The sequence below is a fragment of the Filicampus tigris genome, chromosome 5 (assembly GCF_054856515.1).
Source record: "Filicampus tigris isolate MCC_2025a chromosome 5, RoL_Ftig_1.0, whole genome shotgun sequence".
Lineage (NCBI taxonomy): Eukaryota > Metazoa > Chordata > Actinopteri > Syngnathiformes > Syngnathidae > Filicampus > Filicampus tigris.
Window position 1 is genome coordinate 5850209 of NC_141221.1, and position 27456 is coordinate 5877664.

Here is a 27456-nt window from a genome sequence, read left to right on the forward strand (position 1 = left end):
CTCTTGCGAAAGCTGATTTGCACTTGTATCCAGCTCTGTCTCCAGCCCTTTATGCCTCCTTTATTTTCCAGTGCTCTCCAGCCTCTCCACTGTTTTATTTAACAATATTTTGATGGTCATCTTCATACTCGCTTTTATTCATACACCGAGCTGTGTGTACTTTCACATCCTCGGACCAGAACAAGTTGCTTGTCTTGCCCACAATTTTTGCACTTTCTTTTAACTGTCCTCTTAGGCCCACCACACACATGAGCAATGTAGCGGAAACTGACTGAATTGTCACGCGGTGAGAGGGGTTCTGCTGCTAGTTTTCATGAGTAGTCGACTGTTGCCTTTCGGTTTTGCCGTGGTTCAATATTTCGATTGCTGGTGAAAAGCATTGCATGTCCCAGATGTAAAGTTTAACAGCCAATCAAAAATGCACATGAGCATTCACCAAAACAATATTAATAATATAGATTTAAAATTCCCTGCTTTAAGTGTAAACGAGAACTAGCCGGTCAGCAGCGCCACACAAATACAGTGTAGATTTTATTTTTAAATAATACACAACTAATTTTATATGTACCTGTGGCTATAAAACAAAGTATGGAGAGTCTCTGTCACTGAATTAAACAGGTGCAGTCAGTCATTGCCAACAGCCTCTCAAAATATCCACACACTCTTCTTAGTCTCACCCATTTCCACGTTTTTGTGGCCATCCGCTTCTTGCTTGACAATCTCGCCATGTTTTTTGGTTCAATAATACAGTACAGTGTATTTCACGTGGAGCCTCAAAATCCGATACAGGGCCAAATTTCTTCCATTTCAGTGTGTCACTATATATGCTGGGCTCAATCAATTGTGCAGCCAAGAGTCACCGACTGTGATTTTTTTTCACGATGGTCCACAACAGTCCACAACTGGAAACGTGTTTTATATTCCAATTTCTTCAAAATGGCCACCCTTGGCTCTGATTTCTGCTTTGCGCACTCTAGGCATTCTCTCGAGTCATTCAGCTTCAAGAGTTAGTCACCTGAAATGGTTTTCCAACAGTTTTGAAGGAGTTCCCAGAGGTGTTTAGCACTTGTTAGCACCTTTGCCTTCACTCTGCAGTGCTGCAGCTCACCCCAAACCATCTTGATTTTGTTCAAAACATGTTTTCAGTTATTTCACCTTTTTTTTTTGTTAAGTACATAACTCCACGTGTTCATCCTTAGTTCCGATGCCTTCAGTGAGAGTCTACAATGTAAACAGTCATGAAAATAAAGAAAAAACACATTGGATGAGAAGGTGTACCAAAGGTCTACCAAATCAAATTGCGGGTGCTTTGGATTCCTCCCCTTTTACAAAACAATGGGTATTAAACATTCATAAGACATAAAAAGCACCAGACAATATTTAAAACATATTTTGCATTGTACAGAGCTGGGCATTTTACTACAAACTGACAAAATTACATCATTTGGACATCAGTGAAAACACATTTTTGGAACCCTGCTGTACCCAATCACAGATTTACCACACCTCGGACTGGTTGTTCCTCAATCGCAGTCTGTCGTCATAGTTGCTCAAATTTCTGCTATGTTTCGGTCCATCTACTCTAGGACTGGTCAATCATAGGGTATATTAAAGGAAACAATACTACGCAATTATATTCTAATACAAAGACTTAAAAATTATTTATAGGGTTGTATAATTAAGGATCTGAAATGAACAGTAGTTAGGTAAGTAGTCTAATTAGACATTGAACCCAACATTTTTGCTCAGTTGTCTCATTTACTCACTCATTTGTGCAGGTTTGTTCTTGTGACCAATAAGAGAAGGCAAACTATTAGTAGTGCATGTTGGTTAACTTGGATTTTTAAATCCATCAACCGAATCGTACTAGAGACCTGACACCAGGTTTGAAAGCCTCCTACTTTGTAAAGGTCATGTATCAGAGCAACACCTCAGCTTTTTCTTCTGCTCTACCAGATGATAACAAATGTTCCACGAGTCATATCCAGTTGTCCTTTATTGGGTCAATCAAGCAAATTAGTCTTCATAAGCATTGTAGGTTACTCACTGTCGAGGACTGATTAGTGTGAAGAGTGATGAAGTTCTACACTTCCAAAGTGATTACCTAAATCTTATTCATCATAATCATGTATGTAGCTGAATCCATGCACCGCCCAAAGCGCATCTTTCTTGTCATATTAAATATTTGAATTCCTTGTATGCTTGCAGTGAAATCAGTGACAAGCCAGAGAAATTAGCGGTGAAGAACAGCAAATATTTTTTTTCTTAAATAAGTTTGTCTCTGCAAATGGGCCATTACCTGTGCTGACAAGTAGAATAGTAGAACGATATGGAGGGGGACATTGGTGCAGCCAACGATATCCCCCAGTTGCTCACATTAGAGTCTTTTACAAGGCCTCCTAGCCCGCCCAAACAATCAGGAGGAAAGCAAAACGAGGACACAAGTGTACAAGTACAAGAGGGAAAAGAAGAAAGGCAATGGATTTGAGCTGACAACGTAATAGCAGTAAAAGCCTCAGGGCTGTAAATGGAGGAGCTGTCGATTTATTTCTAGAGGACATGTTCATCGAGTTGACTTACCACTGGATAGACCGAGACACTCAGACATAATGTCACATCTCGTTGGATGAACCGAAATAGTTGGAGGCAAGAATGGATGCAGGACTCTTAGGTATAAAACAGTCTCTTTCACACAGAGATCCCAAAAATGTCAGTTGTGACAGATGAAATACAATTGCTTTGAACACAAGGCCCCTTCTTTAAGCCATGCCACTTGTTGTTGCAGAAAACTGCCGGGGCCAACTCCATCCCCCTACTCAAGGTCAGTGTCTTTTATACAAATCAGCCATGTACAAAAAAGGTGGGAAATGGCGACTTCAGGGGCTTCTGATACAAATGCGACCTTCTCTTGATACTACCTCTATAGAGTTCCAGTACGACAGTCTAGCGGTTAGCATGTCTGACTAACTGTGGACAAGGAGAACGGGAGTTAAGAGAGTAGACAAAAGAAACATGGAGGGACTTCGGCTAAACATGACAAGATGAAGTGAGCGAAACACGGTTGGATTTTTGCACGGTAATTGATTGTTTGACCATTAAGAATTAAAGTAATTAGGATTAAGGAAAACTAAGACCAGCATCGGCAGTATGGGTTTGTCTGGCCGGCGCCGAGACCAGTCAAAGACACTGAAACTGTGCGAGGTGCTGGCCATCATCATTACTTAAGCCACATTACCCATTATATTATTGTCTGTAGCGCTTCATTAGGCTCATGGGTAACTAGAGTCGATCTTGGCTGATTTTGAAGATAGAATCCCTGGTGAAAAGCTGCACAGGTAGAACAGTCAAAGAGAGAAATCCTCCCATCCAATGATCAATTAATCAATTGTTAACATTGAGCCAAATGCTCATCCTTAGTTCTAAATCCAACATATTCAGTAACAGAAAGTGCCAGGAGTCATCCACACTCACAGTGGCAACTGTCTATGGAAGCAAAGTCGTCCAACCATATTCAAGTGAAAGTCCCCTTGGGGAACATGCATCAACACATACGCACACGCACAGCATGTTTCCAACCTGGCAGTGGTGTGAGTCAGCGCCCCACCGCCACTCACAGCCTCGAAGCTGCAGTCGATGTGGAACAATGCTTGAAAAGAATATACCGACAAAGTAGGTCGTCTACAGAAGTACATGCAAAGTGTGGGGATTGTTGGGAGGAGGGTGTGTAGAAATGGCCTGGGTGCATGTCTGTACTTTCTGAGGCTGGCCTTGCCACAGGTCTTACATTTTGTAATGGTAGCTGTTATTGTGCCTTTTCCCAAAATGTCTTTCTTTTGGCTTCTGGGTGGCTGTAATGAATTCAAGGTTGCCCAATAGATAAACTTAGGTGCCTAACTACCAAATGACCTGAAAGTAAAAGATTCTTGTGCCACCTGTTGCTTCAACATGGCTCTGACAGCCTGCTAAGACGTTTTAATATGCTTCTCTATCGGATTATAGCCACATCAGAGTTAGATTTTTTTTTAAATGGCACAAATTTACCAGTAGTCACTTTTAAATTTGGTTTATAACAGAACAAGATCTGAACACGGACCAAAAATTGTACCTTCATTTTTTCCATCTATATTAAATGTCCTGTAATTTACATTTGATCTTGATTTTATTTGACTTTTTATTTGACATTTGGATTTTTTTTCAATTGTACAACTTGTATGGTTCATATTCATCCACGGTATAATTTCCACTTCTGAAATGAGGTAAAAGCCACATTTAGAATTGGTCACTATTGCCATGTCATTTATAGTGTACACACACCTAATATTTGTAGACCATGGTCAGATTGAGACACATTTTACTGGGAAAAAAAAAATGTTTGTTAAAACTTGGCATTTCTGGGTAAAATTATTTGACTCTCAGTACCCGTATACAAGAAACAAATGCTTAATGTTTTTTGGGGGAGGAAAAAACAATTATTTGCATCTTCTCTGTTTCATAATCATTTGGAGGATACATTGAGTTCAAATAATATTTTAGATTCTTTTTTTTTCCCTTGTTTTTTTTATTTAGTTCCCATGTAGGTGTCAATATGAGGCATCTGTTACCTCTTCTATGCTAGTAGTACTGCTATCTGTAACCTGTCAACTATGGCTGCCGTAGTGTACTAACATTGCAGGCATGGTTTTCTTCAGTTATTGATTTCTTCTTCAGGTCCCCATAGTGATCCACTGGGCCACAGAAGCTCAGGGCTCATGCATCAGTGAGATAACATACATGTCAAACTGTCCGTGTATGTTGTGGCGGTAGAGTTGCGTGGCGGAACAGACCATCTTTCACACTCGGGAACAGGTTGAAGTGTGTGCCGTTCATTTAGTCTGACACAGTGGTGCGCTTGAGAGGATGTCCTGATAACACAGCACTTGTTGACAGTGTGCATGAAATTAAATTAACCTGGTTTGGATTTGACTCTATATATATATATAGAGAGAGAGTTAAACGAGAGAATGTCATGATATTTTACAGTCAAAATAATTACAGGGTACTTGTATGTAGTTATTTTCATCTCAGAATTCAATCCAAAATGTCACAGTTGTAGGGCATGCATTATAAAAAGGCCTTAAAATAGAAACATGAGAAAAAAACGCTGACCGATTGACTGATCACAGCTAAGCAAAGCTTGCAAATTACATCAGTTTTGTCCTATATGCTCTGTTTGCTTCATGAAACTATCATTCCTCCACACTAATCTGCCTTAGATGTATGTGTGGGTTGGCAGCGATTTTGGCGGCCATGTTTCAAGAGTGATCGGTGAAACATTCCAAAAGACTGAAGTGACATAAATTTGTTCACCCCCACACACACAGAATCGGTTTAATGCTCTCGCTTCAGTCAATATGCTCAAGAAAACAATAAAGTAAACAACATCCATCTGTGCAGTATTCAAGCAGCTTTGAGTGATTCATAAGCACAAATCTGCACTGCACTGATTTTGCTGATGTAGCTTTTACAGGCACAAAACACATTTGCGTAAAAATGTTGAGTAATGAAACGAGCCTAGTAAAGGGGAGATATTGTGGGAAATGGACTTCACTTCTTTGTATAGCAGTACTTAAGTCTCTGGATTACCTGCCTACCCATTAAGAGATGGGCAATATGATGATATATATTGTGAATATGATAGTCAAGTGTCTATCGTGTCACTTTTTTACCATTGTGCCTGTAGTCATTGTTCACCTGCCTTGTCACCCGAAATTAAATATACCTGCATTGTCACCTGCAATTAAATATACATAGTAGGAATGACAACAGAAGCTTGAATGATGGGAAAATGTTTTCATTTATTATGCACACAGTGGCCACCAGTTGGCAAACTGAACAACGACAGAGAGACGTGAATCATTTTACATGGCTATCATACATTCCATATGTAAGGTGCAATAGTAAATCTAACAGTTTATGAAAATGCATAAAAACAAGGTGGGTGAATCGTAATAGCAAATTGTACCATGGGAAAGGATGAACTAACAATAACACACCTGTAATTACTAATAACTACTAATAAACGGCAAGGAATGCTATGTACTATTTCAAACTACAAGGCTTGAAATAAACAGTTTCACATAGCGATTAATTAAGTGTAAAATTGCGTTTTGTGCTTCATCAAAACACAAAATAATATAACTGAGAATCCCAGATTTTTATTTCCTATAATTGAACGGCGGAGACGAGCGTGTGGGTCGTCTACTCTGCAAGTCGAGGGGAGATCAGTGCTACTTGGCTACTTGGGGCACAGCAACTCGCTCGCAGTGAGCTTTTGCTGGCTAATACCGCTCGTAAACATTAAACGCGTTGTGATTTCACTCTGTCAGTGATCACAGTCTCAATTACGGTGAATAAGCTGCACTTTCTGCAAGTATCATTCCCACGGAAAATTGAGTGTTCTGTACATACACAAAGAAAATGTAATTTAAAAAGAGTAAACTACATGGCTACAGTTCAGTGTATTCATCTTGATCCCTGGGGTATATTAGGGCAAATCCATGTCACAGAAATGTTAATAAAGCACCTGGAAAATATTTTAAAAGATTAAAACTATGCATAATAATTCTCTCTTAAAAGAAAAGAGCAAGAAAAGGAACCTTCCCGGAGCCTTACAAGCGTGTGATATAAAGAGGCACAAGTACACTAACCGGCCAAATGAGTAGCGGATTAGTGCGGAAAACTTAATCGTGCTAAGCTAATGCTTTATGGTGAAAGTGTCGCAGCCATGGTGTCGGCCTGCATGGTTAATCTAGTCTGTAACGCATGGCTGCCTCATTTGGCACAAATAATTAGCTTTTTTTTCCCCAAAATTAAATATATACGTTTAACCTGTTTTAATTAACAAAGACTTGCACAATGGGCAGTGAAATTGAAACCGCTTTTCAGTCTACTCATTAATCAGTTTTAATCTGCTCGCCTGAAATAACCCCGTTAGCTACTGCTAGGAAGTAGAATTGCTCCACACAATGTATTACCAATTAAATACAGAATGGGTTTTGTGTGCATACATTCTTAGTGGCTGCCTCTAAATTAGTTTTGTCACTGAAAGTGCTGTAACAGATATAAGTTAGATGAGGACAACGTAATTAAACGATCAAGAGCGAGTCGGCATGATTAGAGAATTGATTCAACCCTCAAGATGTGGTAGGAACTACTTTCAGTTGTGAAAATGGATGCCTCACTATTTAGCAGTGATTTCCCAAACATACAACATATTTTTCCTTTTATTATGAGGATTTAATATTTTAATGAGAACAATTAATATGCAAACCAAATGATTTCCCTTAGCCCGTATGCAAAAAAGTCAGTCAGCATGTTTGTGAGCAATTGATATTAAAATACATAGTGCACTTTTATCATACCATGATAGAATTATTAGGAATCTGATCATTTTACATATTAGTTTACAAAGAATATAAGATTACATTTATTTTCAAATGTTTTGCTTTTATTTGTATTTGTCTTTCCCATTCATTATTATTTAGTATTTCAATGAGTGTGAATAAAATCCTTAAAATGCAACTTAAAAAAAAATAAAATAAAATAAAATATATATATATATATATATATATATATATATATATATATATATATATATATATATATATATATATATATATATATATATATATATATATATATATATATATATATATATATATATATATGAGGCATGAGAGCCATGTAATTTGGGATAGACTGGTCCCTCGTTTATCGTGGGGGTTACGTTGCAAAAATAACCCGTGATAGGTGAAATCCGCAAAGTAAGAGATTTTTTAGCACTTATTATACTGTGTGTCTTAAGGCTGTAAACCACACTATCAACATTTCTCTCTTGCCTAAACATGCTCAAGTTCAAACATCAGTAAGAAAAAGTATACTTTATTATTATTATTGTTATTATTATTATTATTGTTATTGTTTTTTGTAAGTTATTGTACTAATTATTAATATCGTCAATATTATTTTATAAATAAACAAATGCCAACACCTTTTTTTTTAACCCTCTTGTAATGTTGTGGGTCAACTTAACCCGTTGAGAAAAAATAGGATCAAACTTTGGTTGCTGGCCCAGACTCCCTCTCCCCAGCCACTTCGTCCGGCTCTTCCCAGGAATCCCCATTCCCAGGCCAGCTGGGAGACGTAGTGCTCCAGTGTGTCTTGGATCATGCCTGTGGCTTCCTCTCGGTGTAACAAGCCCAGAACACCTCGCCGGTGAGGTGTCCTGGAGACATCCGAGCCACCTAATCAGAACAGCGACTCTACTCTGAGTCCCTCCCGGATGACCAAGCTTCTCACCTTATCTTGAAGTGGGAGTCCAGACACCCTGCAGTGGAAACAAATGTCAGCCACTTCTATCCGTGATCTTGTTCTTTGGGTCATAACCCAGAGCGTGTGATGATAGATGAGGGTGGGAACGTAGATCGAATAGTAACTGGATCCCACCTATCAGCTCGGCTCCTTCTTCACTACAGACATGATCGTTATCAGGCTTCCGCAGAGCTTGCTGATGAGTTGATCATTTGAATCAGGTGTGCTGGAGGAGGAAAACATCTAAAACATGCAGGATAGTGGCCGTTGACGGCTAGATTTGGACACCCCTGCTCTAGAGCAGTTATTCCCAGCCTTTATTGAGCTAAGGCACATATTTTGTCAGAAAAAAATTCAAGGCACACCACCAAACAAACATGTCACAGAAAGTGAAGGTAATTGATGATTTGTTACAGATAATTGATCTGGAACGGATAGTTTCCCACGGCACACCTTAAGAGCTCTCACGGCACACTGTGCCCACGCACATTAAAATACATGTTTCCCGTTATTGAGTTTTATTAATCATTTTACTTTGCATTTCATTTAACATGTTTTTACATCATATTTATAGTTTATTCAATTCTCCTTTTTATTTCGATTTGTATTGCACCACATATCCTTTTCCCAAAGCATTTTTTTCCAACCTATAGCCTACTGTGACACATTTCTATTTGCAGACTGAAAAGATTAGTCAGTTCAGCATTGTGCTGGCTGACAGGAGCAGTTTTAGACTTGTACATTGCCAATGCACGGCTGTTATGTTGGCTTAAAATGTTTTTGTTTGTTCATATTTTTTTTTTTTAACATTTCCCTGCTGAATAGGTTTTTTTTGTGAGACAGAAGTGTAATAGCATGCTGTTAAACACACGGTGATGGATATGGTGGAGGAGTGGGCTGAGGTGGCAGGTGAAAGTGGAGCAGTAATGTGAAGAAAGGAAAACAAATGTGATGTTTTTTCTGTAATAATTTTAGGAAACATCAAGAGTTGACTTTTTAGAAAGTGGAGAAGTTGTACAGAGCAAGCACAAAAAAAAACAATATACAAGGTCCTCTGATTAACACGATGATGCTGTCCCACTAATAAAGGTGAACACAATCCAGCTTAGACCTACAGGTTGTTGGATGTTTTGGAATAAGCAATTGTATTCTTGCAATCACAAGTGAGCTTTGAGTTTGTTAAAAAATAAATAAATAAACTGACTCAAGACAATTGACAATAAAAACCAAATTGACTAAACTAAGGGATCATACAAAAGGTGCAGTACAAAGAATGATTAATACAGCAAAAGTTATGCCAGATAGAGAGCTATGTATAGCAAAATAACTGAATATCAAAAAGTAAAAGATCCACATCATCATCATCTATATTGAGCAAATAAGTTTCACGATACTAAGCATATATAATTGAAAACTAGTATAGTAGTAATAATGCTCAAAACTTTACACACAAAATATACTTGAGCCACGAGCCACACGCTGCTTCACCATGTCTAAAGAGAAAGCGGATGGTTATCTGATCGCATGTAGCAGCCTGTTGTCGTGAATTTCTGTCACAGATGCGGATATTTTGTGTTGCCATGAGGGTAAACACAAGATGTCTGGTGAGGACTGATGATAAACACAATATACTGGTGGAATGGGAAATGTTGCAGGAGAAGACGATGTGTTTCATTCCAAATAAGGCGAGTGTATAATATTCACAGGTGCTGAAAGGCAATTCAAATGGGTGCAACTCTAAATAATATGAATAAAAAATATGACCGGGACTTTGAAGGGAAGCTTTCTGAGTGGCTGTTTCAGATAAGACTGAAGATAACACAGGAGAGAGTTGAGCGAGTGGAATGAAGAGGGTTTTTTTTTTTTTTTGATACAGTGAGAAGTGGAGAAAGTAGAACGGCACCAAAATAAGCGCAGATAATGCTCTCAAGTTGAGGAAAGCACAAACACGCCGCAGACTTGGAGGGAAATAAAAAACCTGGCAGAGATCCCTTCCTTTTGGCGACAGACTTTTTCTCAAATCAAACTTCAAATGCAGTTTTATCAAAGCTTTAACACTGTATGATTGTGCTTGAAAGTAGCTTGATGGCGGATCAATAGCGGTGACGCTGACGCGACACTCCAGGCTCATGTACTCACTTCAATCTCATTCACTGGCTTCAACCGTGGTCATTTTGAGCAAAGAAAGCTTTGCTTGAAAGGCAAAGGCATCAATCATTGTACCAAGGCTCTATTTTAGTGATAGTCACTGGGGGGGAATAAGAATGACTTGTTTATTCTGTCTTTGTGCTTGGTGGTGTGTGTGTTATTCAATATATGTAGCACTGGATAACACATATACAATAGCCTCATCTATAGTAACCATATTGACACTGTCCTATCACCACCCTGTGTGGATTTGCACTTTTTGACATAATCGGATTCTCTGCTTCTCTGCATGTGCAGTTGACACTGATGGGTGAGCAACAACCAATCACGGCTGACCTGTTTTCTGAGGCTGAGCCATGATTGGTTGTTACTTGAGACCTGAGCAACTGTGATGTCATTTTCAGTTGAAAGTAAGTGACAAAATGGCTGCCCCCTGAGATGGACAAAGACGAGTGGGTTTGGCTACTTGACTCATATTCCACAAACACAATATCAATCAGAATGCTGTGTTTGGACGAGTGGGTCTGAACAGAACATATTCTAGAAAAAAAAATGGGGGTTAACTCCTTTAAGACAGAGTTTTGGTTTCAAATTAGGATTTCAAAACAGGGTTAGAGTTTCACATTCTTGGTTTAAGCCTGGGTTATTGTCAAAATTGGGCTTGGTTAGGGTTTTGAATTAGAGTTTCAATCCAGGGTGATCTTTTTAAGTCTGGGTGAGTGATTCGGGGATTAAGTTTCAAACTCAACATTACACGTTGGAAGTTTCCAGCATGGTGGGTTGGGATCCACATCGGGATTTTCAAGGTTGTGTATGCATTCTGGGTTGAGGATGCTAATAATGGTTTAATGTCTGTGCGCAGGGTTTCAGACAAGCTTTGTTTTTTTAAAGGAGATTTTCAAGACAGGGTCAGGGTTTCAGTGTAGGGCTTTATATAAGGGTTTCAAATGGTTTCAAGATGGATTAAGAAGGCTTCAAGCCTTTTTTACAAGTTCAATTCAAATATGGAGCTTGTTTAAAATTTTAATTTAAAGCTAGTGTTACAGTTGAAGGCCCGCATCTGAACCCCGCCTTAATAAAAGCTTCATAACGAAATAATAGTGAGCAAATTTAACACTGACTTCTCTTCTTCCCTCCATGCAGCGTGTGAGCTCATGAACCGCGGCATCCTGGCCCTGGTCAGCTCCATCGGCTGCATGTCGGCAGGCAGCCTCCAGACGCTGGCCGACGCCATGCACATCCCACACCTCTTCATTCAACGCTCCACAGCGAGCACACCCCGCTCTGCCTGCCCGCCCACCAGCCGCAGCCCCGGAGCCGATGACTACACCCTGATGGTGCGCCCGCCCGTCTATCTGAATGAGGTCATCATGCAAGTGGTGTCTGAGTACAGCTGGCAGAAATTTGTCCTCTTCTACGACTCTGACTTTGGTAAGCGGGATTTCAGCTTTGACCTCTATTTGTACAAATTGCCGTTGCGTTTGTGATACCTGAAAACCATTTGATTTTTTTGTTTGAAAAAAGTCTATTTCAAGTGTATAGGTTATTTATTCAAATGTAGCATCATATTTAACTAAAAGAATGAATGTCTGTGTAATCACTTCATATAGTCGCATGTTGTCGCGAAGTGGAAGCTCCACCTACTTATAATACATTCACCCAATCACTGATGCCATAAGTGGCTACGTTGAATGAATGCGGAAGCCGGTTTCGTGTTTACAGACATATTGAACTTTTTTGCCCATAAGAAAAGAGAAACTGCTAAAAGGTGTTATTGTGAGCGCTTGTCATATAGGAGCAGAAACATCTGTGCTCTTCCTCTCACATTTTGTAACAAGGCTATGTATGTGTTGTTGTTGTGATTTTTATTAGACAAGTGAGAAAGCACTCAGTAGTGATAGAGTAATTAAGGCCATCAAAAAATTATAAAATAATCAAAATAAATGTGTAGTGTATTAATAACAAAGTGGTGTCCCACTTATTTTTTTGAACGGAAAAAGATAAGTTTTCCCGAATTAGTATGCTGAAGTCAAATAATGAAATGCAAAAGAAACAGACAATGAACACTTAAATCAGATTCTCTCCATGTTATTATGGAATAACACTTTTTCAATTACGAGCTGGAGTCCTCTTGCCCTTTTTCCACTCCTCTGGTAAATTAATGAGCAATAAATAGTTATGTTTTTTGTGTTTTATTTCTCTGTGTCTTTTCTCTTTTTTGCATTGTTTTTATAACTAACCACACACTAGTAAAATAATGGCAAATATAACTTAATTTGGAGACTGGAACAGATTAATTGGATTTCCATTCATTTTAGTGGTAAATATTACATTGATTTATGAATGTTTCAGGTTACAAACAGGCTCATAGAACCAATTCAGTTAACTCTAACTAGAGGTTTCACTGTATTGTTTTTTTTTTATTCAATTGTATTCTTAATTCATTGACATGATGATCGAATTGCAGTAAATACCAATTCATACTTTATAAATGTCCCTAAATGCTCAGTGTAGTCCAATTCTATACCCAAATTTCACCTCAAAAATGTTTTCTGCAGAAAAGTCACAAAAAAAATGTCCTCCAAAGTTCAGAGCTAAGAGTTAAAAATCCATCTATATTTTCTATTTAAAAATAGATCTAGTTAGAACTGCTCTGAGTTTTAGGAAAATCAGTTAAAAGGGGAAGTCAACCCAAACATATTTTTTTCAAGAATGCTGTGTGTTTTATGCAGGCCAACTAGTTGTAACAAGGCATTCTAATGATAAATATTGCATATATGGAATATGAGTTAAAGCACCCATTTTTTTGTCATCTCTGGGGGTGGCCATTTTGTTACTTCTGTCGATCGAAAATGCCACCACAACTACCCAGGGCTCAGGTAATGACCAATCACGGCTCACCTGTTTTTGAAGCTGAACCATGATTGGTCGTTATCTGAGCCCTGAGCAACTGTGATGTCATTTTCAGTCGACAGAAATGACAAAATGGCCACCCCCTGAGATGGCTAAAATTTGGTGAATTTTGCTGCTTAATTTTATCCACAAACGCACTATTAATCAGAATGCCCTGTTTCAACTAGTGGGCCTGCATATAACACATTCTTGAAAAAAATATATTTGGGTTCATCTAACAAACAAACAAAGACACAGGCAATGAAATTGCAGAGGGAACAAATGTCCTCATTAATGATAAGGCTTATTTCTTGGCTGAATTCTTGGACTTGAAGAGCCGTTTTCAATCACTGATATGAGCGAAATGAGACAGAAGCTGATATCTGTCGTTGAAATGGATGGAACTCATCTCTGGGGGTGAATTTTGAATTAAACTTACGCAAGGGCACCAGTGGTGTCTCAGCATCGAAGGACATTAGTGAGCTAATGGATATATGGCTAAATCAAGAGCTCTGTCCTCCCTAATCGCATCTGCCAGGCAACTCCGTCAGTCCGCGCCTGCCGTCTCATTCTACCTCTTGTTGTCTATCTGTTCCCTAGCACATTTTCACTCTCTCTGGTAAATGTTCAGAGGTCCTTTATGTATAAGTGCGGCTCTGCAGGCATTTGAAATGTGTCTGTTTACGCCCTCACGGTGATGACACATTATTTATTTATTGTATTTCCTGAAGCTCAACATATGACACTGCAACAGCGCTGTCAATAAATAAAAATGTGAAGGCAAAGGCAAATCTCAGGTTAGGTTCAGATTTGAAATGACCTCAACCCCCACTGGAGCAAAGATTCAAACCCAGAACCTCAGAACTGTGAAACAGACATGATAACAACTTGTTCAGCATGCTGCCTGTCTTTGTTTTGTATAGCAATACAAAAAATATCCACTAGTGCCATACCTGCAAACTGCAGTGGTACTAGTGTGGCTCTTTCATCCCTCCATGGTGGCTCATTCTGGCTAAGCAAAATAAATGAGCATTTTGTTTATTTTTTTATTATTATTTTTTTTTTATTTTAGTTTCAATTTTTATGAAACTCTAAATTTGAAGATTATGGTAATCTTGTAACATGAAGATAAAGCACTTAATAAAACACTCAAAAAATGTGTCAGACTTGCCACTGTAGTGAAGTAAAGGGCCAGCTGTGCAATTTACTTGGTAGCCTAGTAGGGTTTCCCAACTTTCGTTTAGCTAAGGCATCCATTTTACATAAGTCAAATCTCATGTCATACTACCAAACAAAAATGTCACAAAGTATCAAGATGGAAATAATGGTGATCTGGTCTCAATTTACTTACCAATTTACTTGTGAGTGAAACCTGGACCTGGCTAATTCCACACAAAGCTGATTTACTTGCAGAAAGCCATGATTTGGTCTGTTGTATGCATGGCAACAGTTGGTTTTCCTTCTGTCATCTTGAGGAAGAGCATTTTTTCTGCCTGTCACGATATGTTGCTGACAGATAGATGAAGATATATTTGCAATTTATAAATAATCATTTTCTGACAAAGTGGAATTGGATACTTTTCCACGGCATCCCCTTATCTTTCATGGCACATTATTGTGTCATGGCATCCTAGTTGGGAACCAATGGACTATAGTGTGTGTGCAAGATGTTCAGCTAATAAGGCTTGATTAGTTCTGTGCGTCAATGAAAAGGGGAGCACTGTATGGATGTCAAGCTGAATGTCCAGTGTTTAGTTGTGGTTCATAGAAAAAGGGTGTTAACTTCAAAGTTGTCTGTTATCTGCTCACCTGATTAGTTACCTTGGTCATTAAACATGCTATTGTTTGCTTAAAATGTGCGGATGCTCCTTATGTATTTTTGGGACAAATAGAATATAAGTAAAAGAAAACAATACATGAAATACAGAGCTGGGCATTTTACTGAAATTTCACGGTCTGTTTATCGCCTTCCGCCTGCAGCCGGGGTACCCTTCGGTCGTCCGTCAATCCGCCTTTTTATCCGGCCTGACCAAATAGTAATCGCCTATAGGCCGGTCTGCCTATCATTTTAAATGGGCTTCAGTTTACGTTTCCGTCTAGAAACTTTGACCAACTTCCACATTCCATTAGTACTTTTGATGATGCTTTTTCCGTCCAATAGACGATTACATACACGGAAAAAAATGGGCTTTCGGCGATGCTTATTCCGTCTATTTTTTTTTTTATTTTCCCGCCTTTCGTTTATCACCTACAAATGGGTGTCTGTCATAGGCGGAACGACGTCCCGGTCCGTCACATAGGTGGAATGCCCAACTCGGATGAAATGTTATATTCATTTATAAATGTCTGAAGGGTTTCCTGGCTCCCTCCTGGTGCTTTCTGTGGGAAACGGGTCTACTATATTTTGCCACTGACCACTTGACTGCACCAAACTGTGACATATGCATGACGCTAACCACCCCGATGAAGTTTCTCTATTTGACAAGATTGGAGCATCAGTATTAGTCACAGTGGGCAGAATATGCAATGTTTACATCGGTTACGACGCAGACAAACTGCTACTATTTCAAACTATCTTCCCTTCATTTTCCTCCCATCTGCATTCTTGCACTTTGAGAATGGAGGTAATTTAGCTGTGAGTCATACAGGGGAGACGGCTGATGCATTGCTCCTAATAGGCCAAACTTCAAAAATATGTTTCTCTTTCAAACACACCCTTAATGAGTGGTGTCAAAGCAAGTAGTTTGCTTTCTCTTGCCGGTGGGAAAACACCAGCTGCGACGACATTCATCAGTCGGTGGACGCCGCAGTCCGACGAGCCTAAGCCCCATAAAGAGACGCGTGATAGTTTTCTGCCTTCGGTGATTCAGGGTTGAATTACTTCTTATGGCCTTAATGAGCCTCCATTTTGCTCACTGTACTCAATAGAAAAAAAGGAGTAATGCGTGGTCATCATTGATCTCCAATGGGAACTCTGCGGTGGGATTGTTTTGAAAAGCATTCCAACGTCTCCAACTCAATCTCTGGCTGTATTAAAGCAGTTTATCGGTGTACTAAATATTTCAGAAGGAAGCATCTTCTAATGAGTGAGCTGCAGCAAGCAGTTTATTCATTGGATTCATATTGAATAGTGACTAATGCGGCCCTTGTGGGAGTCGGGTAGGGGGTAGCAACATTCGTCCCGCAGATCAGTGTAACAGTCCTCCCCATCGTTAAATCACCCACGTAAAGTAGATTCTGGTATTAGCCGTGAACTTTCTAGTTCAGCATTGGTGAGTGTGGGAAGCCTTCTTCACATCCTCTGTAATACATCTACTTTAGATCACAGTTTAAAAGCAGAAACCCCTGAACAGCGGCTCCCATGTATTGTACATTACAAGATTATGTTTTCATCTGTACTAAAACCAGAATCTACATTAAGTAAGTTTGAGAGTCCACACCTCAATTAACGTGAAAATCCGCTTGGCTCAGACAAATTATTTCTACAATTTTGCTACTGGGGAGAGGGGGGGGGGGGGGCATCGGGCCATGCACTTCCTAACCATATGTATGACAAAAATGCCATTTTGATATATGGAAAAAAACTAAGGGCATGTCTGATTTTTATTGAACCAATGTACATCCTCATATCATAATATATTTCATGTTCTTAATATATTTATCAATGCATGTACTGTATAAAAGATCCAGCCTTAGACAAAGAATGATTTTTACATTCCAAAAAATAATGCAGTTACTTAGTTATATTAGGCAGGGGAAAAAAGTGTCACATCGCAATGTATCGTAATACTTTTTATGCCGATACAAAGGATCGATACGTTGATGTACTATCAATACTTTCGTTATGTTATGTTATGTTTTGCACATTCTGTAACATACTTTTGGAACATCTGAGGTCCTTAAAGAAGAAATCAACCCAAACATATTGTTTAGCCATCTCTGGGGGCTGCTATGTTGTCACTTCTGTTGACTGAAAATGATATCACAACTACTCAGGGCTCAGGTAATGACCAATCCAGGCTGACCTGTTTTCTGAAGATGAGCCTCGATTGGGCGTTACCCTACTTCTCCATTAAGTCATATTCCACAAACGCAATATTAATCCGAATGCCGTGTTGACCTGCATAGAACATATTCTTGAAAAATATGGTTGTGTTGACTTCCGCCATAAAGTTGTGCTTTGTCCGTGGAGTTTTATTTATTGCAGTCCTGTGTATCAGGAACACTTACTGGAACAGTTTCTGCACTTTTCAATCGTGAATAAATGTCAAATGGCACTGACGTTAAAACTTTAGAAACGCATACCTCAGTTTTTTTAATATATATTTTTACAATATTTAAATATTGCAATACGTATTGGATCGCAGACCAAATTTTAGGATCTGTATCGGATTGGGCCAAAAGTGTATCGTCCCAGTCCTAGTTTCTACCAAGTGTTTAACCAAACAATTCCACACAATATTCTCAAGAAAATCTGAGACATTTTAGCTTGATTGAGAACATCAAACTGCTCAACACAAATTGAGTCCCCTACTATGGTGAAGTTCACCTATTCCTCGACACTGTTTATCTTGTTGAGATCTTGTAAGAGGTAAACCGAAAATGTGATCCACATATATTGTCAGGCTTGCACAACATAACTTTAAGCAAACCTCAGTCAGGACTTGAACAAACACACCACTGAGAACCTTTCAAGCGTTTAACCCAAAATGTAACCCCAAATGGGCAGTTTCAAACATAATACACAAAAATGAGTGTACTTTACACACAGCCAAGATGCTCCCATGTGGCTTGTGGTGGTCTCTGGTTTACCCCACGGGTCCTCTGGGGTTTGGCCATGCTGTTCACTCAGCCACTGAAGATACTTTTAAAGCGTCGCATTTGTTCACTAATGGGCTTCCCCGTTGTCCATGGAGAAAGAAAAGCATATGGGAGATGGAGATAGTTGTATCATCACAGCACTGGTATCATCCATAAAAAATGATACTAGGGCTGCCAAAAGACTTCTTTTTAAAAGGAGAGTCCTTTCGAGATCAGGGAGTCAAATGTCTCCTCTCAAATGGTGCTATCGCGCAACTGTGCTTATTTTGAGCTCAAGTGGTTGACCCACATGACAAGAACATATTCTGTCTCTTGTACCAACTTTGCCTCTTTCTCTTATTCCATTCTTTCTCAGCCAACATGGTCTTGTATCAGCGTGGACTCAGCCTTCAAAAGTGCTATTTTTGGTAAATGTGGAAATTTCTTCCCAATGGGGAAAATGCTGCTGGTTCAATTTAAGATTCTCCTATTTGTCTATAAGTCATTAAATGGCCTCGCCCCAGCGGACCTCTCTGAGCTCCTCCACTCCTACGCACCTTCCCGCAGCCTCAGGTCTGCGGACCAGGCGCTGCTAGCGGTGCCGAGGATCAAGCGAATCCTCGGAGGGGATGGAGCTTTTTCGGCTGCTGGTCCTTCCCTTTGGAATGACCTCCCATTGGATGTGAAGCAAGCCCCCTCTCTGTCCATTTTTAAAACCCGGTTGAAGACACATTTCTATTCTCTGGCTTTTGATCAGACCTGACAATTTCGTCTCTTTTCGGGGGTGTCTATTGTATATAGTGTAAAAAAAAAAAGTTTCATATTACATACACTCCTTCATACAGGTTAGACTCTGAGTACAGAATATGAATTATGTACACCTTTGTTTGCCATAGCGCGGTCTACTGCATTTTTCCTACATTTCTGCCACATGGCCAGAACTGGTGAATTAAAGTTCATAACTATTAAAATAATGCTACCTTGTGCACTCAACACTGTGCACCATTTAATGAATTATATTGGGTCCAACCCAACTTAAATCTTCCCGCGAGCAGTTTTCTCATCGTAAAGTCACAAGCTGCTCGACAACAAAGGGAGATTTGTTTCCCCCCCGCTTGTGTCCATAACTCTGAAAACTGTGAAAATGTCAAGCGCTAATCTCGCTGGTTTGCACAAAAAAGGAAGGTATGGCATATATCCCGTCACATCTGCTGATAGTGCAACGAAGAGTGGTTTGTCTATGAAGAGAAATTAGTGACAAATTGGATATGGGAGGGGCATTAGTTGGGTAGTAACAATGCTAAGCTCAAAACAAGGGGAAGTAGGATTTTGTCTTTTTAACATGAAGCTTCCGCTCCATTCACTTTGAATTGGACACCCGGCACTGTGAAATGCAAAGCTGATCGCTGTTACTTTGTTTTCATAAACTAAGTGTGGACAACGTTTGATTACGAACCTAATGTTTTCAGCAGAAGAAAAATCTGAAAAAACAGTCTGATATAAACTGTATTTAGTAGTAGTTGTCAATAACCTTTGGACAATTGTAAAAATGACAAAATGACTGAAATGTTATTTAAAATGTGTAAAAGTTGTATTTCATTTTTTAATTGCTTTGCTCTTTGACCGTCAAGGTGCAGAAAACATACTCTAAGCATCCGCAAGTGTATGATGGTGAAAACGTGCCTGGCATTTCAAATACTAGAAAGGTTTCAATTTAAGAAGCGGCTGACTAAACCAGAGAGTGCACTTAATCTCTGTGGGCTTCATATAGAATCTAACAGCTTGAAAACTAGAGGATGTGGAGGAGAGAGACTGGGGATTTTTCCCTCTCCCCAGAGGTTTAATATAGGCTGGTTTGGCTTCACTACTTGAAAATCATTTAAACATGTTTTGCATATTTAATGATTTCGCTTTCCGGTGCAGTAAAATGCTTTTCTGGTCACGTCCATGCTGGTCATGAAACAGAATGTTGTTCAAATGTACACTACAATCTTTTGAAAGACAATAAGTCCAAGTCTAAGTCTTACACTTGGGCTGCATTTGATTCATGTTAGCTTAGCATATGCTTAGTAACATTAACTTCTGCAAGTAATTAATATTTAATTAAGTTTTGTCTGTTATTGTACTGAGTAGCCTGAAACATTCTCATGACACAATAAGTCCCTTTTCTTATTCTGTGGTTATCATCACACTTTTCATTTTCGACAACTCTTGTGTGGTTCAACCGCTTGTGTTGATTTAACTTTGAATCACAATATTTCCAGAAAATCAAGGCTAAAATCCAAATTATACAACTTTTGGGGTATGATGAGTTTGTGGAATATGAGTTCCTCAGCAATATACACCAGTTTTTAGTCATCTCAGGGGGCGGCCATTTTGTCACTTCATCCATCCACTATACTGCTTATCTGTCGACTGAAAATGACATCGAAGTTGATCAGAGCGGGTAACGACCAGTCACAGCTCGCCTGTTTTCTGAAGCTGAACCATGATCGGTCATTATCTGAGCCCTTAGCAACTGTGATGTCATTTTTAGTCGACAGAAGTGACATAATGGCCGCCCCCTGAGATGGCTAGATTTTCTTGCTCAACTCATATTCCACACACACAATATTAATCAGAATGCCAAGTTTCAGATGGTGGGGCTGCATAGAACATGAAAAAAATATGTTTGGGTTGACGTCGTCTTGTCCGTCTTGTGCCATCTACGTAATGGATTTTCTCTTCAAATGTCTAGCAGTCATACACGCAACACTGTATGAGGGAGGGAAACAATGGAAGGGAAAGGCAAGCATGGACATGACGGATATGAATGAAGGTGAAAATCGGACATTTTAGCCTAAAAGATGTGGAAAGTTCCCTTCTTGCAAGAGAGGAAGTAAACATGGTACACACAGAGAGTAAATACATTTTCTCTGTGGTCTGTATTTGGCTCCCATCATATAATTGCTTAGAGGACAAAAGGAAAAAAAAAAAAATAGATAAAAGATATTGTGAAGATAGACAGGAGTCTTTAAAGCAGTGAGGGGGAAGTGACAGAGCCGGCGGCATATTGCACATTGGTTTGAGCAGAGTGGAAGGAAACAAGGCGAACAAATAAACAGAAACAACTCAACGTGCAATGTTAAAAGGTGCGAGTAGTTTACATCCTCAGAGGATTTGAAATGTCTATACCAATGAAAGGTTGGAATAGAGGTGAAAACCAACAGAAGTGAAGTACGGCACTTAACAGAAGGAGATAATCAAATCATCTTAAAGCAAAAAAGGAACATGGCTGCGTCTGGGACTGCCTCAAAGCCTTTTAAAATATTATATTTTTATGAGATTGGTGATTACAGGATTACTGTCAAGACAGATACTCATTTAAAAGGAAGTGAGTAAATACAATAAAACTCTAGTAGAGAAGATTAAATTGTATACAAAGCCTTAAGTGTTGCCCCCCCCATCCCAGCACTCCTTTATATTCTACGTTCAACCAAGTTGTATTGTACCATATTCCTGCTCACATTGTGGTTGATTCATCTTAATTAAATGTACAGTTTCACTGCACTCCGTTGACTGGTTATGTTTCAATACAGTCACGGCTCACTTACTGTCACTGGATTTCTTAGTTTGGTTGTTTTTAAATATAATGCATTTGTTATTTTAGTTGTCATTATGATCTTGCAAGAAGAAATTGAGCAAAGCTGGGCATTTTACTGAAAATGTGCGGTCCGTTTATCGCCTTCCGCCTCCAACAGTCCGTCTATCCGCCATTTTGTCCGGCCGGACCAAATAGAAATCGCCTATAGGCAGGTCTGACTATTATTTTAAACTGGCTTTCGTTAGCGTTTCCGACTACCAATTTTGACAAACTATCACTAGCATCCAAGTCTCCCAACTCTAGTTTGCCATACTGCAGATTTATTGTCTGTGACTAAAACACCAGCCAAGACTCTTCTTGATTTCCATTAATCTCAGGATGTATTACATGGACCCCTTGGTAGAAGCTATACACATCGGAAAGAGTGTCATGCCCGTTTCATTATACATCCGTTTGGGTAATGAGCTGAAGTAATCTCAGTGATGGGACCAGTGTTAATACCCAGTGGATAAAGCTATCGCTGCTAGCCTCATTTATAATGTAGTATTCTCCAACGTGAATAAACCTCATGTTCCTTAACTCAGGGTTGGGATGTATTATATATTACCTAATGTATTTTCAAAAGCAGAATACCATACTTCCACAATATAGGGGCCCAATTAGTCTTAAGATGAATTCTCTCTCAAATAGACACTTCCCTTTACCCATCAAGAAAAATAATTGGTTGTAACCATAAATACCTCACGTCGTACACTACAGCTCCCAGCTGGCATACAATGTTTCCCTGCTTAGCTCGTTTGGACTATGTTGCTACCCAAAACAGCAACACCTACAGGGACAAGTATCAAAAAGTCTGCCGTGTTCATTTATGTCTTATATTTTGTCTTTAACAATGATAACTAGTCCAGTTGAGTTGTGTCGTGACACCACAATTGTTTTTTCTCCCTATTTGTCTTGATTCTATTCTCTCCTTTCACTTTGAAAACTGCACACAGCAGTATACATAATATGCATTATCTTAAATAAGGATCAGGATTTTTGGGAGCAAGATTTTACAATAATAGATGCAGTAAATGAATGAATAGATAAGTAACGTATAATGATTATTATGAATATTATGACAGGAACTTGTGTTGTATTGTTGTTGTTGTTGTGTTACATGTGTTTAATTCCACTGAAGTTGACATATTATTATGCACAGCATATACAGTATTATCATATGTATATTGTTTACTTGAGTTCAAATGGAGGACTCAAACAATGATCCTCCACTGCCCCAAATGTAAATATGAAACAAGATAAAAATTAATGCAGATTAAAAAATAAATAAATACAAAAGAAATAAGTAAATAAATTCATTAATTAATACATGTAATAACACAATGACTATAAAAAATAAAGACATTATATATGCATTTATTTATTCATTTATTTATTTTTATTTTTTTAGTATGCAACTTTACTGTGATTATTATCCAGATGATTGGGCGTCGGAGCATCGATATCAACTAGGATTGAGCACTTTATACACGTGAGGGTTTGTCGGAATTACAATGGACTGAGAAGTCTATCGAAGATTTGGGATAATGGGCAAAAGTGATAAACACTTTTGATGATGCAAAGCTCTTTTTAGAGAGTATTGCTTAACCTCCCTTTTGAGACCCTTGACTTCAAGGAAATAGAAGTAAAATAAGGGAATAAAAGACTTTAAGAGTTGCCTTTGCTCCATTTCATTAGGAGACTTCATAATGTGGAAAGACTTTATGAATTCAACGTAGCTTTTTTTTCTATTTTTTTAAGGAAACAGGTTTTTGAGTCTTATTGCATAATTTAAGAATCTCTCTTGGTTGAGCGTTGATGTGCAGGTGGAAGGACAGCCAGAGGTGTAGGCCCAGGGAAAGACAAAGATGTCCAACAGCAGAACACGACTGGGTGGCGATTATATAAAAGGCTACTGCACGCATACAGCACTCAAAAAAGATCCAAAATGTTGTTCAGGCCACAGCAAGGGTGTCCAAGGATCCTGCTGAAATCGTTTTGTTTCATTACAGCAACTAAAGCACCATCAATATATTTTATTTTATTTATTTTTTTTTACCTACTTGCCTGCTGTCATCAAGTGTGTTTTACTTGGCTTCCTTTGGCTTTGTTTTTCTTTTTCTTTGAGGCCATTGCAGAATTATACCAATAGCACAAAGACATAAAATGTAATGGGGACCACCCATCTATCCATTTTCTTTTACCACTTATTGTCGTTATGGTTGCGGGGAAGCTGGAGCCTGTCCCAGCTGACTTTGGGCAAAAAGCAGGGTACACCCTGGACTGGTTGCCAGGCAATCACAACGATAATGACCATAGAATGGAAATTGACCTTAAGTTGGCATCAATAACAGTAAAAGAATGGAATGTAAACTGCAAAGTCTTCCTCTGAAAAAAAATCATCTCCCAAGTACACACATCCGCACATTTGTCACTGCTTCCGTCAAGTGGTCATCAAAGTTATGAGTACACAATTGCGCTGCAAAAACTGGTCTTTAAACAAAAAACAAGTAATGAAATGATAAATATATCTTAATTAATTATAGATTATCTGCCAATAGAACAGAAAATGTTGTCATCAAACAAGTTAAAAAAAAAAACCCGATTGTATTTGTATATGTATATATATATAACTATTGGATATGTGTATGTGTATATGTGTATATATTACATATTATATAATATAATATTACAATTTCAGTAACAAGTTATAATATAAAAATATGAATTTAACGGGAAAGAAATATAAGGTGAAATGCTCTAAAACACACACAAAAAACTTAAGAGCAAATAAAAAAGCATATTTTTCCTTAATTTGAGGTACTTGATCCCTGTTATAGTTTTTTTTTTTTGGCCTTTTCACTACAAGAGGCAATTAACTTCTTTTTTTCACACTTGACATGACAGTTGAGAGACAGTGGCACAGATCTGACCGTCTAACTTAGTTTAAAGTGTAGACGGCTTCACTGTATTCCTATCAAAGTCCAGCACCATTAAGTAGGTCAGGATGTTGTTTAGTGTTTTTGATTTACATAAAACATAAGTATCTAAACCGCAACCCATTTGTGCTAACAAAATAAGGATACAAGTGTCAGTTTGTTCACTGCTTCATCGCCTCATCACTTAATGAGGTACATGCAGGTCAAGGTAATCCTAATTAAGACACTTCGGTTGATATCCCACGCTAATGATATCGGAGGGTGTGTGTGTGTGTGTGTATACTGGTTTGTGTGTGTCATACATAAAGCAGCAACCTAATCATATATTCGATATGGAAAAAAATGACATTGCCACCATTGCCAGAGTTATGGCTATGCAATTAACTAGATTGATTGATCTCAGAATTTGAAGGAATGGGCGGGTCTATGTTGTGGTTGCATTAACAGGACAATTTCAGGGGATTAACTAGAAATGATGCATATCGTGAGGAGATCAGATATACATGGTTGGCACGTCCACAGTGCAGAGGTTGTGTGTTTGAATCCGGCCCCGGCTTCCTGCGTGGAGTTTATATGTTCTCCCCGTGCATGTATGGGTTTTCTCCGGGTACTCCTGTTTCCTCCCACATCCCAAAAACATGCAAGGTAGGTTTATTGGGCGCTCTAAATTGCTAAATTGCCCCTAGGTGTGATTGTGAATGTAAATATTTGTTTGTCTCTGCTTGCCCTGGGATTGCCCGCGACCCTTGTGAGGATAAGTGGTTTGAGAATGTATCCTGCCTTATATTGCGTTAAATTACGCTCTTAAATCTAAAGCGGCCATATTAGACATTAGGAGTAGATTTTTTATTTATGTATTTATTTATTTTTATGGGCAAGAGTGTTGGCTGCCCAATTCAACAATAACTAAATTGACAAGTCCGTTTTTGTTTTTTTTCTTTGACTTTTTTATGTAACTACAGAAGAGTGATTATGTTGAAGAAAAAAATGATCAGAACTTTTCGACACACACCTCTCAGTAGTATAGACAAAAATGTGCTTTCTTCTACTGGCAGATGGAATACAATGAAAATACCAGTCTTTAATAATACATAGACTAATCAAATGTGAGTAACAAGCAGTGAAAGCAGAATATTGCCGCCAGTAAATCATCCATGACATGTCTTTTCGAGCGCAATTATGCAAGAAAACTATTCTTCATCGCAATGCGATGTAAAATGATCATCAAATGCTGTTCTGACTCTGTTGAGACGTGATTGGAAATTTACCAGAGCAGGTCAGTACATGTTTCGTTTAGACATGCTAAAGTAGCATGTGGCTCATTATCCGAGGTTATTTTCATTTTGCCCGGTTAAGCAACTGTTAACAATTGAGGTGGCTAATGTTTCGTGTAAGTGGGACATAAGCTGCCATGTTTGTGTCCGTACAGTGTTTCTGTCAGAGAATATTGCCACAACTTTGGTTTGACAAAATTCACCTGATTGACGGAGGGTAAAATTCTTTCTCCAGATATCCGTGGTATCGAGGACTTCCTGGACCATGCTTCCCATCAGGGCATGGACGTGTCCCTCCAAAAAGTGGAGTCCAATGTCAACATGATGATCACCAGCCTGTTCAGGACCATGCGGGTGGAGGAGCTGCATCGCTACAGGGACACGCTACGCAGAGCCGTACTTTTCATGAGCCCAGCTACTGCCAAGGCCTTTATCTCTGAGGTAAATCATCAATTTCTCCCGCTTCCTTTCTGCGTTTGACCACCTTATAAGTCCTCGACATCTCATTGAGTCAATCAATCAAGATCTCAACCACGTTGCTTTTAACCTTGTTTTTTTACACTTCATCATGAGCAAATGTTGGAAAAAGAAACAAGCCACGAGTAAAAACGAGTAAAAAGTACAAAGATCCATCCATTTCCTGAACTGCTTATCTGTTTTCAAATGTCAGAGTAAAAGTAAGAAGTCATTAACAAAATAAATACTTATATACATCACAAATACCTGAAAAATTGACTCAAGTTCAGTAAGTGTACCTATTTACATCTTGTATTCTATATTGAAACAAGTCTGTTAATATAAATATAAGTGCACAGTGACTTTCCGAATATGCTGTTATGCCCTCTGATTTGTTGAATGCGTGCCCTTATCTGGTAAATCTTGGCTGACTAAGCAAAACATTAACGAACACATGAATGACATCATTTATTGCTAGTTATGACTCATAGACAGTGCATTACCTGTAAAGTACACTGTATTATTCTGGACATCTTGAATTTATTCCAACAAACATGACTCATGATCGGAATTTTTTCCCAATAAAAACACACTAGGGAAGTTTTGCTGCACCCTGCCATAGTAAGTAATAATGTGTGAATACCAAAATTGAAAATAAATACAGCTGGAGATTAAATAAAATATGTACACATATTATGAATTTTGTTTCACGCAGTCTTTGGGTGAGGCTGGACGGGTCGCCGGTCACCACAGGGCACATATATAGTAAGAGCCATTTACACTCACTTTGGGACATTTTGAGTCTTTAATTAACCTAACATACACATTTTTGGAATGTTCAAAGAACTCTGAAGTCAAGTCTTGAGCACACAACCTCTCAAATTGGACCACATGTGCCAAACACCAGAGCCCATTTTGGGGACAGAGGACGGAGGGTGGGGAGTTTTTATTTATTTATTTATTTATTTATTTATTT

General features: G+C 38.7%; 1 protein-coding gene across 5 annotated transcripts in view; it reads left to right on the plus strand.

Moving 5' to 3' along the window:
• grid2 (glutamate receptor, ionotropic, delta 2) overlaps nt 1-27456 on the plus strand; it is a 440886-nt gene that overhangs the window by 242933 nt on the left and 170497 nt on the right. For all 5 annotated transcript variants that reach the window (XM_086031022.1, XM_086031021.1, XM_086031025.1 and 2 more), the window contains 2 exons: nt 11641-11928; nt 26260-26465. In XM_086031022.1, the coding sequence (XP_085887148.1) occupies nt 11641-11928; nt 26260-26465 (494 nt within the window). The remainder of the gene's footprint in view (nt 1-11640; nt 11929-26259; nt 26466-27456) is intronic.